This window comes from Cetorhinus maximus, chromosome 24, assembly GCF_964194155.1.
Source record: "Cetorhinus maximus chromosome 24, sCetMax3.hap1.1, whole genome shotgun sequence".
Classification (NCBI taxonomy): domain Eukaryota; kingdom Metazoa; phylum Chordata; class Chondrichthyes; order Lamniformes; family Cetorhinidae; genus Cetorhinus; species Cetorhinus maximus.
This window is the reverse complement of record NC_135902.1, coordinates 36,766,796-36,784,856: the sequence shown is the minus strand read 5'-3', so window position 1 is coordinate 36,784,856 and position 18,061 is coordinate 36,766,796. Positions and strand designations below refer to the sequence as shown.

General features: G+C 38.9%; 1 protein-coding gene across 1 annotated transcript in view; it reads left to right on the top strand.

The window, feature by feature from the left end:
• Positions 1-18,061, top strand: part of slc38a10 (solute carrier family 38 member 10) — a 122,123-nt gene that overhangs the window by 2,912 nt on the left and 101,150 nt on the right. Inside the window, exons 2-5 of the mRNA XM_078571019.1 lie at positions 2,791-2,908; positions 7,650-7,695; positions 16,072-16,165; positions 17,102-17,245. Of these exons, the coding sequence (XP_078427145.1) occupies positions 2,791-2,908; positions 7,650-7,695; positions 16,072-16,165; positions 17,102-17,245 (402 nt within the window). The remainder of the gene's footprint in view (positions 1-2,790; positions 2,909-7,649; positions 7,696-16,071; positions 16,166-17,101; positions 17,246-18,061) is intronic.

The window sequence follows — 18,061 nt, the reverse complement described above, 5'->3', positions numbered from 1 at the left end:
AGCCTTACAAACATTTCTTGCTATCTGTAATAAGATTGAAACTGTAGGGACTAAAAACAGCTTATCAGGGAAGGAATCTGAGAGTTCAATTGTTATAAATGGCTTCTTTCTCGCATTTTGACATCATCTGAATCCCTGAATTAGATTGGAACCTTGAAGCTACTCCCTGGTATCATATTGTTTATCATAGATGCAGCTTCAATTTGATGTTTTATCTCCCTTTTGTGCTGCCAGTGTGGCTACAAGCTGTCAGTGTCCCGTGTGTCTTCATATGTGATGGCTATAATCACAAGATGCATTAAGGATGTGATTCCACCAGCACAGATTTCTCAAGAAATAATTCAAAGTTAATAATCAGAGAAAATCTGTGCGTTTTGAGAATAAAAACTCTCAGGGAATATAATCAAGGGGTTGCAATAACATAAACTCCTCACACAGTTTATGTGCTAAGATCATATTACAGTCCACTATTCTCTCAGCCATCATGTATATTCTTAATGGATACACCGTTGTTGCCATTAGGGTTATATCTTCTCTTATTGACAGTGGTAACAAAGAAAACTGGTATATCGCAGGCATTGTTGCTGCTGCCTTGCCACCTGGTTTCAGCTCACATGACAAAAAGAGGGCATTTTTACAGTAAAATAATCTGCATTCTCTTGCGTCCAAAAAAGAAATGTTCTACTGAAATGTGTGACGCCAAGAGTTTCTATTTTGTTATACATTATCTGTTTCAAAAGCACAATCTGATCCTTGGCATTCAAAAGGATTACATTTTGATTGCCTATAATCTTTCCTAGCCTATGTTTTCTGTTGACTTTTAGCCCCATGTGCAGCATACATTTCCCCACCCAGGCAGTCTTAGTGGCTGTTTTGAAGATATCTGCATTATAATTGTGGCTAAGCAGAAAGGTCATTAGCACCAGCAGTCACTTTAGTTGTATCCAGCTGGGTAAAGTTACATTGGTGTCAGAAATTGCTTGAAGCATTAAAATGGCTTTTGCATTTTTACAATTTCAGCAGTAGAGGGAAGGAGGGAGGTGTGGGAACATAATTATCCTCCATCAGTGCAGCCAATTTTGTGTGCCTGGACTCAGCCAAAACTGACTGCTAATCATTTGCCCAGGTTTTAAATTCCCATTTGTCACTCTGGAAGAAATCACCATGGCTGTGCTGTGCCAAATTGGGTAAATCTGAACATTGGACTCCCTCGCTCCCATCGTGTGACTTTAGCTTTTCCCTTGGTTTTGCACAAACCTAAAAGCTAGAATAATGATTAGTACCATCAACATCCTCGGGGTTACCATTGACCAGGAACTTAACTGGACCAGTAAGAAAATATGCAGGGGCTGTTTTTTCCCTTTGTGTATCCCACTTTTCCCCCCCCTGAAAGGCAAATATTTCCTGTTTTAGTCATTACCAATGGACCAACACCCCTGGCACAGGACCACAGCTTGGCTGTGCCACATCATTCATAGCTTGGGCAGGAAATAGTACAGTTGTAGATCTGAAAAGCCTACAGCTGCTTTCTTGGATGTTGGCTTTAACATATTGTGCTGCTTTTGTAGAGCCAAAGGCTAGAAGGATTCCATGACTAAATTCAAAAACAAGTTAAAATATTTTTTCCTCTTTGTCTTGCTGATGGGCTTATTCATACTGGAGGGACTGGGGCAAGCCCAACATGGCATTTTGGACTGCCCTGTGGCTGCTAGTCCAGGGATAAGAAACAAAAGTCAGGGACATTGCTTCCTGCCTCCTTAGAGTTTCTACCTTATGTCTGTGCCCATTGCGCATTTGTGCTGAGTTTCGCCCTGCCTAGGAATCCCTAGCAAACACAGACCTCCATAAAGGTGTGGCGATACGGCATAAGTTGCCTTTGCCTCCTTTTCTCCTTGCCTTTGCACGTATGGGATGGGTTTTCCCTTGCGGTAAAGGTCAGGAAAATCTCACTTTTGGACTTTAAAGACTTTAAAGCTTCATTCTTTTATATTGTGGTAAATAATGTGTAGTGGGGATCTGCCCAAGGATAACTCCTCTGCTCGTTTCTCTTGTGCTTTCCTCTTCAGTTGCTCGTAAGAGCCTCCTATTTTCTACTTCAATGAGCAATATGACTTGGGAGGGGGGAGGAGGGGGGAGGGGGGCGGGGGGGGGGGGGGGTGGGGAGGGGGTTCACGTTGCCTTCCCTTTGTGCTTAAAGGAATCATAAATAAGGAATCATAAATGCTCTTCCTGAAGGATCCTCAGCCGGTAAACAGCCGTTGTCCCTCAAGATCCTAGCTGTTCTGCCATCACTTCTGTAAATTTGTTGGTTCAGCTGTTGGCCATGGCCCATAATCTTGAGCATGGGACCCTTACCTGGGTCTGGGTTGATTATGCAAAAAGGCAGGGACAACCACCCCCTGAGGTTTCAAATGATCCTGCTACCCTTGGTAAATAAGAAATAAACTAAATGGGTTGTAGAATTGTCTTGATAAACATGTTTTTTTCCGGAAACTAAAATCAAATTTGATTAATTGAATTGAAAGTTATTTTTAATTCATATTCTAGTCTGCAGCTTAAAATATAGTTCTATCAAATACTGATCTGTTGGTTGACATTGGTTGGGTCTGGTTCAGGATGATTTCAGAACGAGGTGCTCCACAGTTTCACTGGACTGAATTATTGATGGGTACTTTAAACTTGCTAATGCACATACTGTAGGATCAATTCTTTTGTGGTCCATAACCTTGCTGATGCTTCTTTCAAATTAGAATGGATATCTTATCTCCTGATCTTTTTTTTACCTTGTAGTGTGGAATTGCATTGGGTGTTGTCCTACTCCTCTTCTGTTCCTGGATGACTCACCAATCCTGTATGTTTCTGGTGAAGGCAGCGAACACCAGTAAGCGCAGGACATACCCAGGCCTTGGTAAGAAATTCTTCATTAGTGCTAGTAAAAGAGGCTCGGTTTCTAAATCCAGGAATTACCCTTTGCATCACTGTACCAAAATACAGCAAGTTCAAATACTACTTCCTCTGTAGGAATGTAGCAAGTTGCCATTTATTACTGCTGTGCCAAGTGTCAACCTTCTACTTTACTAACAAGCATCATAGCTGTGCTTAATGCAGTACGAACTAGGAGCAGGTGTAGGCCACTTCACCCTTCAAGCCTGCTCCACAATTCAGTAAGATCATGGCTGAGCTAATTTTAACCTCACGTTCCTGCCTACCCCCGATAACCTTTCACCCCCTTGCTTATCAAGAAGCTATCTACCTCTGCCTTAAAGATATTCAAGGACTCTTTGAGGACACCTTTTGAGGAAGAGAATTCCAAAGTCCTACAACCCTCTGAGAGGAAAAGGTTTTTCCTTATCTCTGTCCTAAATGGGCGACCCCTTATTTTGGAGCAGTGATCCTGAGTTCTAGATTCTTCCACAAGAGGAAATATCCTTTCCACATTCACCCTGTCAAGTTCCCTCAGGATCTTATATGTTTCAATCAAGTCGCCCCTTACTCTCCTAAACTCCAGCAGATACAAGCCTAGTCTGTTCAGCCTTTCCTCGTAAGATAACCTGCTCATTCCTGGTATTAATCTAGTAAACCTTCTCTGAACTGTTTCTAATGCATTTATCTCTTTCCTTAAATAAGGAGACCAATACTGTACACAGTATTCCAGATTGTGGTCTCACCAATGCCTTGTATAACTGAAGCATAACCTCCCTACTCTTGTATTCAATTCCCTTCACATTACTTGCTGCACCTGCATATTCATCTTTTGTAATTCATGCACTAGGACACCTCGATCCCTCTGCATCTCAGCTCTGCAATCTCTCACTGTTTAGATAATGTCTTTTTTTTAATTCATCCTGCCAAAATGGACAACTTCATATTTTCCTACATTGTATTCCATTTGCCAGATGTTTGCCCACTCGCCTAACCTAACTATATCTTTTTGTAGCCTCCTTACGTCCTCTTCATAACTTACTTTCCTACTTACCTTTGTGTCATCAGCTAATTTAGCAACCATACCTTCATCCAAATCATTTATATAAATTGTAGAGAGTTGAGGCCCCAGCACTGATCCCTGTGGCACACCACTTGTCACATCCTGCCAACCAGAAAATGAGTCATATAAGCCTACTCTGTTTCCTGTTAGTTAGCCAATCTTCTATCCAGACTAAAAGCAAAATACTGTGGATGCTGGAAATCTGAAACAAAAACAAAAATACCTGGAAAAACTCAGCAGGTCTGACAGCATCTGCAGCGAGGAATATAGTTTACGTTTTGAGTCCGTATGACTCTTCATCAGAACTAAGAAATATAGAAATGAGGTGGAATATAAGCTGGTTGAAGGGGGTGGTACAGGTAGAGCTGGATAGAGGGCCAGTGATAGGTGGAAGCAAAGAAGAAATTGCCAAAGATGTCATAGACCAAAGGACAAAGATGTGTCCGTCAACGTTTTATATTTATATTTTGTCTTTATATTTCTAGCTAGCTTTCTCTTGTGCTCTAATTTTTCCTTCCTTATTAATGTTTTAGTCATTCTTCACCGTTTTTTTAAATATTCTGTGCAATCTTCTGACCTGCCACCCATCTTTGCACAACTATATGCTTTTTAAGTTTGATACTATCTTTAACATTTTTAGTTAACCATGGCTGGTGGATCCTCCCCTTGGAATTTTTCTTTTTTGTTTGAATGTACCTATTCTGAAATAGCTCCTTAAATGTCTGCCACTAGATCTCTGTTGACCTATCCCTTAACCTAAGTTACCAGTTCACTTTCGCTAGCTCTGCTTTCATGCCCTCGTAATTGCCCTTATTTAAGTTTTAAATACCAGTGTTAAACCCAGTATTCCCACCCTCAAACTGAATGTAAAATGTGATCATATTATGATCACTGCTACCTAGAGGCGCCTTCACTGAGGTCATTTAATTAATCCTATCTCATTGCACAATATCAAGTCCAGTGTAGCCTGCTCCCTGGTTGGCTCCAGAACGTGCTGATCTAAGAAATTATCCCTAAAACATTCTATGAATCCGTCAACTATGTTACCTGTGCCCATCTGGTTGTTCCAATCTATATGTAGATTAAAATCCCCCATGATGATCGCAGTATCTTTCTGACAAGCTCCCACTATTTCTTCTTTGATGCGCCATCCTACCATGTGATTTCTGTTAGGGGGCCTGTACACCACTCCAAGTAACTTCTTGCCTTTATTTTTCCTCATCTCTACCCAAACTGCTTCTATATCCTGGTTTCCTACATTTAGGCCATCCCTCTCTATTGTGTTATTGTCGTCTTTAATTAACAGAGCCACCCCTCCATCTTTTCCTAACTTTCTATCTTTCCCAAAAGTCTCTCACCCTTCAATGTTCAGGTCCCAATCTATCCCATCCTGTAGCCATGTCCCTGTAATGGCTTTTAGATTGTACTTATTTATCTCTATTTGCACTATTAGTTCATCTGTTTTGTTTCGAATGCTATGTGCATTCAGATACAGAGCCTTAAGTTTTGTCCTTTTTATTATTTTTGTAACTTAAAGCCTTATCTATTGGTTTACTCTTGACTTGTACTCTCGGTCCCTTCCTGTCATGGCCTGTTTATCATTTCCCAAAATTAATACCTTCCTCTCTTACCTTGTCTCTACTCTTTAATTTAGCACACCTTCCCACATTTGATCCCTTGCCCCCATGATTTTGTTTAAGACCCTTTCTACTTCCCTAGTTACGCGATTCTCAAGAACGCTCGTCCCAGTATGGTTCAGGTGTAGACCGTCCCAATGGCACAGCCCCATTTACCCCAGTACCGGTGCCCATGAACCGGAACCCATTTGCATGTGGCTCAGGTAATAATCCAGAGATTATGACCTTTGAGGTTCTGCTTAATTTTGTACCTAGCTCCTCATACTGACTATGCAGAATCTCCTTCCTTGTCCTACCCATGTCATTGGTACCCAAATGGACCACGACGACTGGATCCCTCCCATTCCTCCCCCCCAAAGTTCCTCACCAGCCCTGAGCAGATGAGGGCCAAGGGGTGGAAGATTGTTAGAAGTTACAGCAATTGGTGTGTTAGTGTTGGGATTAATTGGTTATCTGAGGTGGCTTCTTAAAAGATCAGAGTCACAGGTTTGATAAATTCATGGCGGTGTTGAGGGTGTGTACTTGGGGCAGGTTGAGGTTAAGCGAGGTAGATAAAGCTTAAGAAGAGGAGATGGAGAAGTTTGTGACTGAAATCACCATGGATGAGAAGTCACTGGGTGTAAAGGTTAATGGAGGAGAGTACGGAATAGTGCTCAGTGCAGAAATCACAGTGGTGCTTAGGAAAACAGTAGTAAGTGAGGACTTTACAGGAGAGGAACGAGGAGAGGTGGAAATTTAACACACTCCATTGTGACCTACCTAATGCCTTGTACAGATTTTTCATCAGATCTGTGTGTATGCACATGTGTAAAATAACCCTGAATCTTGTTTTCTATTTTTATGACTTTCCACTTGGAGCCCTACTACTCATCATCAGTGTATGTTCTTTAAGGAAAGGTATTTCCACAGAGACAATACATAACTAATAGATCTTTACCCATAGAGTTCCTCTTGATGTAATAATTTCCTTTCCACTAACCACTTAAATTCTCTGTTGCTACACTCCACTGAGAATTTAACCATTTAGGTTATATTGCTGCTGATATCTGTAATGTTGACTGAATACTGCTGCAATATAAACATCATGCAACAGTAGGTGGCATATCTCCTTGAGCTTTTGAGAAGATGCTAGAATCTTCATAACGTGCAGCCAATGGGCCGTGTTTTTCTCCTTCCCTGCTGTTTTATTTAAAGTAGTAAGTTCTGAATTCACGAATTGACCATTGTCAATCTATTCCTGATGTAAACAGGAAGTGTCATTGCAGCTGAGTACAATATGTGTGAGTACTTTGCCACATATTAGGTGTCTTGATATCTCATAGAAGCTATCCATCTTGAGTTACTGTACTCAAGATAGCTGACCTAGCAATGGAATTTTTACTGCAGTTCTGCTGACTTGTGCCTAATATCTAATCCAAATAATAATGGATATTTCAATGTTTTGGAATTTATTAATACACTATTCTTTAAAGGGAAGATAATTCCATGGGGAGTACCATCGCTTATAGGTGTTTGTTCGTAGAGTTCTTCATCTTGGTCTTGGAATAATTTTTTTTATTCATTGGGATGTGGGTGTTGCAGGCTAAGCCAGCATTTATTGCCCATCCCTAATTGCCCTTGAGAAGGTGGTTGTGAGCGGCTGCCTTGAACTGTTGCAGTCCATGTGGTGTAGGTACCATAATAGATAAATTTTTAAGCAAATACTTAAACATTATTTGCAACTAGGAGCATCAATTAGCAATTATGTATCCTTGTGGAATTACCCTCTTCATTAAATGGTATTTAGTGCTTCAGTGTCTCGTACCAAAATTTAGAAACTCTAGAAAGCTGATGCTGACTCTATATAACAAAATATAACAAAGCTTGATGGTGCACTTCAGGGATTTGTATATGTTTCAAAATTCTTTCACTGCAGTCACAATTACTACATAAGCATTTTATTCTGAAATGTAATGGAAAATAAATTCAAATCTATTCCAAGTGCTTGTACTGTTGTGCTTTCTAATCAGTTGCTTTTTAATTTTTAGCTTTTCATGCCTACGGAAAAGCAGGCAAAATGCTGGTTGAGACCAGGTAAGTTTAAGTTACAATTCAAGGTTGTCTTTTAAACAATAATACTATTTTATTAAGCATACTTGGACCACAGTTTACAGGTGTCATAAATAAAATCTTGATAACGTGTCGTGCCACACTTACCCAGCAGAAGTTGCGTTTAACCAACTTGAACCAAAGAGATGATTGTCACACTAGTCCTCACCCCACACTAATTTCCTCTTTAAATAAGGCCTGTTATTTTAGATCAGAACTGAGAACGTCGCAAAAATGGTCTGTCATTGTAGAGCTCAAATCTCTGATTACTGAGAACCTTGTAATTCTGAAGTAACTGAACTATACAGTTCATAATAGAGAAAAGGATCAAGGAGATTTTTGCTATGGCCATGTGTATGTAAAGACTGATTAGTTTTTCTTGGGAAACTGTAACCTCCGGGCCCTAATTCCATTTTGAGTTAACTTACTGGCCTTCGAACTCTGACTTGGGTTAAAATCAAATCGGTTTGAAAGAATGAATGATTTTCTGTTTAACAGCAAGGATCTGGATTGAAATGGGTGAAGACAAGACACAACCTTGTTCTTTGTGGGTACGGGCCCACAGCTCAAAGTACCATAGGCATGAAATTCAGCCTCTAAATTGGCACACTCATTCAGAGGTTATAAGGATTGTTGGCATGAAAAATGTCATGCTGGTTTGGTGGGAGGATGTGCTGTTGAGATTGGGGCTATACAACAGTGTTGGAGAAGACTGCAGGGAGCTTTGCTGCATTTAACTGCTGTAACTAACATGGGAATGCTTGCTTTTGACACACCACGCCTGGAGTGGAAAATTTCCATTTCCCACAGCTAACATGGTTTTAAAAATCATTATTTAAAAAAACTTGCATCTGCTTTTATCATGTTTTAAACATAGCTCTTAAGTACTTTTCTCTCATTTGGTCAGACCTCTCAATCTTTTTCAAAAATTGGCATTGTTCACTCTGGCATTTTGCCCTGTTAAAAAGTGATGTCAGTTGAATGTTTTAAAATCAGTTCTCTCAAACCTTAAACAAACTTTGTTTTCCTTTAATAAATGAACATGTTCTATGTGGTCGCATGGGCTTTTTTACAAAAAAACTGTATTCTGTAACTTCACAACCTCCTGTTTGATCTTTCTTCAGACTTGTTGAGTAACTGTCAACGTTCTCCGTGCTACTTTTGAAAATGGGCTTACTGGAGACTTTCAGAACTTTGGACCACTTTTTTCTAGTTGGTTTTTAAAGCAATATGTCTAGCAATAAATTATCAGTACTGTAAATCTTGCTAGTTTGCTTATTTGTAAGGTGCTTGGCAAAAGATTAATTCATTAACCAGTCTGACTGAGGATTTTATCCTTCGTTTTACGGACAGTTTAAACTTTTTCCAGGATGTTACCCGTTGTGTTCTAGACTTCTTGAACTGATGTTTAGTAGGAGCTTAGGAAGATTCTCACGGTGCATATAAGCAAGGTTGAGTACTATGGAATTAGTGTGCAGATTTTGGGTTGGTTTTGGGTGAACGGGCTTGTTTTTTGTCATTTAACTTTCACTATGGATAGAAGCAACGTAATGCACTTAGATAGGGGCAACTCCAAGCATGTGTACACTGCTGGGTATTGTGCTCAAGACTGCTGAGTGGGAGATGGATCTGGATGTAATAATGTATGAGTCATTGAAGCCCATGAACAATACAGCAAAGCTATTGTAAGAGCAAATAAGGGTGTTGGATGTACTGCCAAGAAAATTATCTTTTTTAAATTCTTCCATGGGATGTGGGCATTGTTGGCAAGGTAAGTCATCCTTAGGCAATTTCAGGGCAATTAAGAGTTAACCACATTGCTGTGGATCTGGAGTCATATGTAGGCCAGACCAGGTAAGGTTGGCAGATTTCCTTCCCTAAAGGACATTAGTGAACCTGATGGGTTATTACCACAATCAATTATAGTTTCACCATTACTGAAACGAGCTTTCAATTCCAGATTTTATTAGTGAATTAAATTCTGCCAGCTGCCATGGTGGGATTTTAACCCACGTCCCTGGAGCATTAGCTTGGGACTCTGAATTACTAGTCCAGCGACATTACCACTGTGCCACCATACCCCCCCCCCCCCATTTGTAAAACAAAAAATATTCTTCCTCTGGCTATATCTAGAATGCTGTGTCCAGCTTTGGTTCCTTCATGTGGTGATGACATATGTAGTCTTTGGAAAAGGTTCAGAGAAGAACCAGCAGATTAATTACTAGTTTACGGGCCCTCAGTTGACACAATAGATTGAGAGAGACTGGGGCTCTTTATCATGGAATAGCGTAGACTTTGAGGAGACTCAACTAAAATCTTTATAATAATGGGAGGTTTAGATTCAGATAAGTGGATAGCCTATTTGAGCTAAATTGGTTAGGGAAGATCAGAGGATATAAGCCAAGTTACTTAAGATAGAATTAGGTTAGATGTTAGGAGGTACTTTGTGTAGAGACACGCATAGTTATTAGAACTTGGAGAGAGTCTGGATTTTCTGGATGCATTCGAAGTGGAGCTGGATGAATTCAACAACAAAAACTTGTACAGAGCCTTAAATGTAGAAAATGCCCCAATGCTCTTCGTAAAAGCTCAGTCAGACAAAAATTGACAGATAGTAGAAGTGACTTGTTACAGTCAGGTGAGGAGTCATCAAATGGCTCCCCTCTTTTCCCTCCCCTCGTTTGATCACAAAAGGTCCTTTGTTTGAAAACTTGCCAATTTAGTGAGCACTTAACTGTTTACACATGTGGTCATAAAAGAACCAATCGGACAGGTTTTCATAGTTTAACAAAGAAAAAGGTTGGCTTGAATATACTTAAACTGTTCTAAGTTAAATAGTAAAATACACTTTGACTTTTGCACACGTACACACGCTCAAAGTTCACACACTGCACACAAATATAGAATACAGAGCGGGGAAGGGTAGATTGGCCAAATTAGAGTCCATAAAAAGTAAAAATGAATATACAGTCTGTAGTTTGGCTGGCTTCAGACTTTCCTCAGTGGTCCCGATGCTTCCGATTTAAAGGTTTAGCCGGCTGATTTGTTTGTTCTGGAGACAGTAGTGCTGGGCTGAATTCTTTTAAGAGGTCTTGGGGCAGCATTGTCTGGCCCCACCAAAAGCCAAGGGACTCTTGGCTGGGCTGCCGAATTTCCCGCAGCAGGCCCCTTCACAACAAGGCCATAAAATCCTGGCCTCTGTCTGCAACAAGGGCATCCCTGGATGGTCATGCTCAGCAAACAGGGCTCAAAGCTTGCCATATGGGTTGGGGAGCAAGGGAGGCAGGAGGACCCCAAATGGATCTTCTGTCCCATCTGTTTGTCCTCTGTTCTGCTGAGAAAACATGTGCTTAAAACATACAAAGGGTTGACTTGCCATGTGACCTTCCTTCTCCAGCTGCTAGGGGAATCCAAATAAGGTCATTGTCTGTGTATCCCAAGGGTAACTTGATTGGCTCATGTCTGGAAAGTAATCTTGGCCAGGATCACATTGTCCAAGTGGTTAGTTTTAATAATCTCTAACAGTCGAATATCTCAGGTGATTGCCATAGATGCCTTGCTAATGAGACACGAGGTGAGAGTCCTTCACACTCTCCTGAAGCCTTTGTCTTTGATGGGTTTTGCAGACTGTCTCTATTCCAATGAATTGGAATGTGGAATGCATGGTAATGCACATTGGGGTAGCCAACTTTGGCTGCACTCTTAATTCCCCTTTTGTCTGTGTTTTAAACAGTTTGTTTTTAAAAGTTCAATTCATGCTTCCAGCCAGTGGATTAAAAATCATCATTTGACATAAGCCCACTTTCATGACGGACTAAAAGCTTGATCAAAGAGGTAGGTATCACAGAAGATCTTAAAAAAGGAGCGAGGCACAGAGATATTTAGGGAGGGTGTTCTGTAGCTTAAAGCTCTGTAAACTGACAACATGGCTGCCAATGAAGGAAGTGGGGGAATGCTCGATGCGAGAGTTGGAGGAATGCAGAGTTCTTGGAAGTGTTATAGGACTGGGGGAAGTTACAGATAGAAAAGAGTGAGGTCATGTAGAGATTTCAACACATGGATGAGAATTAAAAATTGGAAGCTTTGGAGGCCCGAAAGCCAATGTACGTCAGAGCAGGGGTAATGAGTAAGTGGAACTTGAGGGTGGCAACACAGGCAGCAGAGTTTAAGATGAACTAAAATTTATGAAAATTTATAGCCAAGACAACATTGGAATAGTTCCTGAGAGTGGCCAACATAACTATATAGAAGGAAAGTTGATCATTGCATGGTGTGCTACCCAGTCATTGTGGAACTTCTTTAATTGCTAGGTTGGAGTATTTTTCCTATGTCACCCTAAGTTTTTTTCTCTTTAAAAAATTTTTTCCTGTGGAAGTACTACGTAGAAGGTACACCATGCCAACGTAGAGTAGGCTTGATGGGCCAGTTGGTCTTTAATAATTTTTTGCATGTTAAAATTTGGAAGAAATGCAACTTGTCGTATGTGGTATCCTTATACTTATTAAAAATAAAATCCTTAGGTGCTCCACAGAGGGGAAAGGACAAAATAAATAAATGAAATAACAGAGTAGCATGCAAAAGCTCATAAAATCAAACCTTCAATGTTGGACTTCCAAGGCTTAATAGTTGTATCTTATTAGAACTCTGATCACATTACTCTAAAGGTCGTTTACAATTTAAACTGTAATATTTCAGTCTTGACATCTAATCCATGCCACCGAATAATTGTAGAGCACTGTTCTTGACTAATTATGGACTTCCTTTCTTCAGTAATTAGAGTGTAATTGACTCAGACTGAAAAGACAGGTCTTTACTGCTTGGCATCTTTTTTAACATCTTCAGTTGAGATACTGCATTTTGAAATCTTAGAGGCTTCCAGAAAAGATTAGTGTTTAAAATTGTGTTTTATAACGGTGTATTGGGCTGCTGTTAGACTGTCACGTACCCATTGATGTAAAGCTAACTTGACTTCTCTGGGTATTTTGTCTCAAAGATGAAATTGTCTCCAGTGGATGACTACCCTCCTCTGGCTTTGCACTTGTGCTCTACAACTCAGAACTAATGTGAGCCTGCACCCAGAAAGGTCCAGGCAGTCTGGAATGTTTCTAAACCAGAGCTTTTTTAATCCCCTCAGAGTATGACTGCTATCACCTGCACCCTCAAAGGCAGATTTCTTTTTCATAGTTATTAAGTGAGAGGTTTTGCACAAGTATGTAAATAGACATGCACAGAAGTTACATTTGTCTGAGATGTTTGTTGAGCACTAAAGTTGGGCAGACTGCAGTATAACTTTTTTTGCCTGTAGGTGTGCATTATAACCTACACCATAAATTTAGACTACTTTATCTTCATCAACATTTGACAGCTGAAGACTCCAGACCATTCAGAATTCATGTGGATATTCTTCAAGCTATTATATTGTAAAGTCTGCTGTCTGAATTTTCTGTTATAGTATCTGCAACTAAAATGCTGCCTAGCTAATTTTGAATTCCCTGACAGATGCACTATTATACCTCAAGATTTGAGGGTACACTGTAGGTATATTTGAAAATAAAAGCTGCATCATTTAAGAGACCACTTTTGATTTAAATTGATGCCCTCAGTAGTGAAGAAATTATTTCAGATCTCAAATTAATCATTAATATATTAGCATTATAAAGACAAAGTCGGGAATTAGAATGTTAATTATAAACTTCTAACTCCATGTGACCAAAAGCTGCTAATGAAATTTAAGTTGCCACCAAAAAGCTGGTATAAATATTTTTATTTAGTGATTTTTATCTTTATCACTATACCTGTTTCTTCCTCTTCTCAATTCTATTTTTTTCGTTTCAACTGTTTCCACCCTCTTCATGGGCCAGTCCTGTTTGTTCTTGCCTACTGTTACTTTTGCAGAAGGCTTACCGAGTCATATTTAACCTGCTTTATGTACATTAACCTTTTTACAGCGGTATCTTTTACCTGTGAAATATACTGTTTTGCATAAGAAAGCTGCATTACAAAAGAAGGAAACATTTTATTAAACTTCTACATCTACTCCTCAACCTGGTATACAGTGGATCTTGCTGAGAGTCAAACTATTACTAATTCGGTATATTGCATCACGTGGCTTATTTAATAGTAAAATAAGTTCCATTGAGCACTTTTATTTATTCCATGTACGTGTGTGTATTTTTCTTTGGATGTTGGTTAGAATTGGCCAAACTGAAACATCATGACTGATGTGACAAATAAAACAGTTGGGAAGGATTTAAACTAGGAAAGCAGGGATAATGGACCAATTATTAGTAAAGAGTCATGTGGATGTAGCAAGGATGGCAGGAAATTAACTAAGATACATTTACATGAATGTCAGGACCAGTAGAACTGTAATGGGTTTGTTAAAGTAGTGATACACAGGAATTGAATAAATACTATAGGAATTACTTAAACTTAATTAAAGGGCGAGGATGTGTGGGAACAAATCCTTATTCACTTTCTTGAGCTAAATTTCATGGTGTTATGGAAGGACAGAGAAGGAAATAAAGGGGATGAGATGGCAGTGTTTAGCAGGGGAATGTTTATACATTGCTGAAATGAAGGAATGAGTTGGGCATTAACATAGAGTATGTGGGTGGAACTGGAAGACGGTAAAAATTGGTGGTAGGAGTATGTAGCAGGTCACCACGTAACACTGATGTATTACTCTGGGAGGCCATAAAAATGTTTGTTGTAACACCTCAGATGTAATCGTGGAAGATTTTAATTTTCCTGACTTTGACATTGGGACAGTCTGTATCCATAAGAGAGTTCATCTTGTACTTTAAGAATCTGCGTAAGGTAAAGTGGATTTGCTTCTTACTCCCTGCTAATGAGCTATGAGCCAAGTTGAACTAAGGGAATATTTGGGGTCCAGTGGTCATAATATTAATTTTTAAGATTGAAATAAGGACAGAAAGTATAATAAAAACAGTTAAGAGATTGCATTTCAGGAGAGCAGACTTTTGTCAAGAAAGGCTGTATAAAAGGGAAGTTCTACATATCAACAGAAACAGGCTATTCAGTCCCTTGAACCTGTTCTGCCATCTAATTTGATCATGGCTGATCTTTACCTCAACTCTATTCACCCACATTTATTCTACATCCTTTAATAATCTTATCTAACAAAAACCTATCAATCTCAGTCAGAGAGACTGCAAACGTGGGGCCTGTCAGTGATGTATCCGTGCTGTGTCCTCCTGATCGTTTCGCGTTCAGTGCTGTACCTGAGGGATGCTTCACAAAGCTAAATTGTTGAACCATTGAATGGGAATCTTTTTCAAAAAGGAAGTGCTTACCACGTATGATGTGAGCCATCTCAATCATCTATGGGGAGGGAAGGGGCAATCTTTCTTTCTTAACATTTAGTTTGTACTTTAGGGTATGGGTGTTTAATCTGAATTTTAACTTAATCTTTTACAAGTAATTATGAGCTAGAAACTGAAAATCATAAGGGTTAATTGTACACATGTTATTGTATAGAAAAGATCCATTTCATTCTCCAGCAAAGCAGAAGAAAAACGCATTGTATTAGAGTAGAAGTACAATAGAGTGGATTTGGCTTGTCATGAACTTTGTTTGGTAGTGGGATTATGTGGAAGTATTTTGTGACTGACAAGAGGAGCAAACCTAAATCGAGCAGGAATTTAGAAATTACTTTTGACACATTAGTGGATGAGCATTTAATGCATTTGTGTATATATATTAATCTGTCTGTTTCAATGGCGACATTATCCTACTTAAAAGTAGATGCAAGAGCAGATAAAGGAACATCATATTCAGCATTCGTCTGCTTTTGTGGAATAAGTGCCTCAGGCCGTTGTATGGTTTGGGATTTTGATGTACTTGGTTCCAGTGATCCTATAGCCCTGTGATTGCAAACATTTTACTTTACATGTTTCCTGAAAAGCATTTTATTGTTTGCAGCTGACATTGGCAATCGTGAAGTATCCACCTCGATGGTGGGTTTTGACAGGCTATTCAGTGGGTGTGTTGCAGCTGAATATAATCCAATTTCATCTGATGCCTGAATATGTGCACTTTCCTTCAAAGGTTTCTGGATAGCGATCAGGCGTATGAGCTAGTTGGCAATTTTTTTGTATTTTTCCATTCTTCAGCTCATTTTATTAAGGTTTACTGAACATTCCTGCTGTCATTCCAACTGAAATAGTCTCTAACACCCTGCAGATGAGGGGTAAAACCTTTGGTGTGTCTTGCTCTGTACGGGTGCGTATCACACAAGGGGAGCATTTATCTTCTGAGCTTACTAGCGCTTGGGCTGGGTGGTGAGGGTAAATTTTTATTGCAGGGTTATTAATTATGGTTTCTCTGTTTACTTTCTAGCTTGATTGGCTTGATGTTGGGGACCTGTATTGCTTTTTACGTTGTTATTGCTGATTTAGGATCTAATTTCTTTGCTCACTTGCTTGGACTTCAGGTAAGTGGACTTTGCATATGGCATTCATTTGAGGTCAAGAAAAGTTTACTTTCAAAAGTGGCACACAAATGCAGTAAGGTAGTTGTGCATCTCTAATCAAGTAAAATATGGAACATTTTGTGGTCCACGAGTTTATCTGAAGCAATGACTAATAGGAGTATTATCCATTGCAGGTAGAAACAAACTTCACTACGTGACTTTATAATATATGTAGTCTGCGTTATGCAGAGCATAAAATGTGTAAAATTTGATCTGTGCTGCGTCTCTATTTTGTCATTTTGATATCAACACTTAAGTTGCTGCACTATAATTGGTGGATGCTAAAATTATGCATACAAATGAGCCACCAGATTTCTTTACGCAGCAGTTTGGGGTGCAAGTGTCCATCAAAAACTGAGCTTCATTCTGAATGCTTGTGAAGTCATTTGAGCCCCTCAACAGAATGACAGCTTTGTAGCCCACTCCCTGATTTCTATTGAGTTCTATTATTCCTTTGAATTTTGTGACAGTAATAATCTTCAGTGATGACCTTACAGTGACCTCTCATAGACTGCTGTTATTATACTTTTGATGCTGCCTGTAACTGACATTATTATTGTTCTCCCTTTAGCAAAACTGATGAGTTATTTTTTTATTAAAAAAAAAGATGGTGAACGAAGAATAGAAGATTGCAATTTAATCTGGGTTTCAAGTGACAACCATAAACCCTTCAAGATTCATGTTGCTTGGTTCTGACCTTGTTTGCACTCTCTGATTAAATTACAATATTATTACTTCAGTGATTTATATTTTCATGTATATTGCATTTTTAGTTCTTGTGATCTATTTACTACTGGACTGTACCTTGTTACAAGAAATCCACTTGTGCTTTGACCTGTTGGTATGATGGGACTCTAACATTTGTTTGCTCTTTTTACTGCCATTTTTCTGTTTTAGGCAACGCAGGGATTTCGTGTGTTTTTGCTGTTTGCAGTCTCACTATTTATAGTGCTGCCACTGAGTTTGCAAAGGAACATGATGGCCTCGATTCAGTCCTTCAGTGCCATGGCTCTAATATTCTACACTCTCTTCATGTTCGTGGTGAGTACCTTTAATTTATGTTCAGCTGTCTAATTTTCCAAAAAGTTTTTTAATTTCTCGTTTATCTCTGCTTGTAACAGGTTTTAAACATGACTGTAAATAGTTTTTTTGGATTAAGTCTGGTGGTAGTTGAACCTTCAGTGGTAATGCTGTGTACTGTCCATTTCTAGAATAAAACCTATAAATATGTTGCATAAAATAGGATAAAATTGAACTTGAAATTAATGAATGCATTTACTTTTATATTTAAGAATAGATTCCACATTGCTGTATACAAGTACTGTGCAAGATTTTGTTCCCAGAACTGATCATTTAAGCTATTTTAATAGAACTATCCTTTCATTAACGACCGACTAAGATGCACATTGGAAAATGAAATTGGAACAAAATTGGTACCTATTAGCAAAGTATAACGATGTTTTGATTATAGTTTTACTGTTGAGTTTGCAGAAAAACTACAAATCAAAAATTTTTCATTCTGGAAAAAATAAATTTAATTATTTTTAAAAATCACTTATACTTTGGAAAACAGTTTACAATGGAAATAATGACGTAAATATTTCTAAGTAGCAAAAATGATTTTTAAAAGATCACGTAATTTATTGCCCAAAGTTCCTATAGCCATTTAATCTCTCCAAAAAACATTACAAGAAATTTGCAGCAAGGCTTAAGTGAAACAAAAGGTGGAAAATGCTGGCAATACACATCTATAAAAGAGACAGGTTCATGTATTAGATTTTATTTCAGATTTGCAGCTTCCCTTTCTAATTTTACTTCCATTAATAGCATGCATCAAGCACTTAAATAAAACAGGGC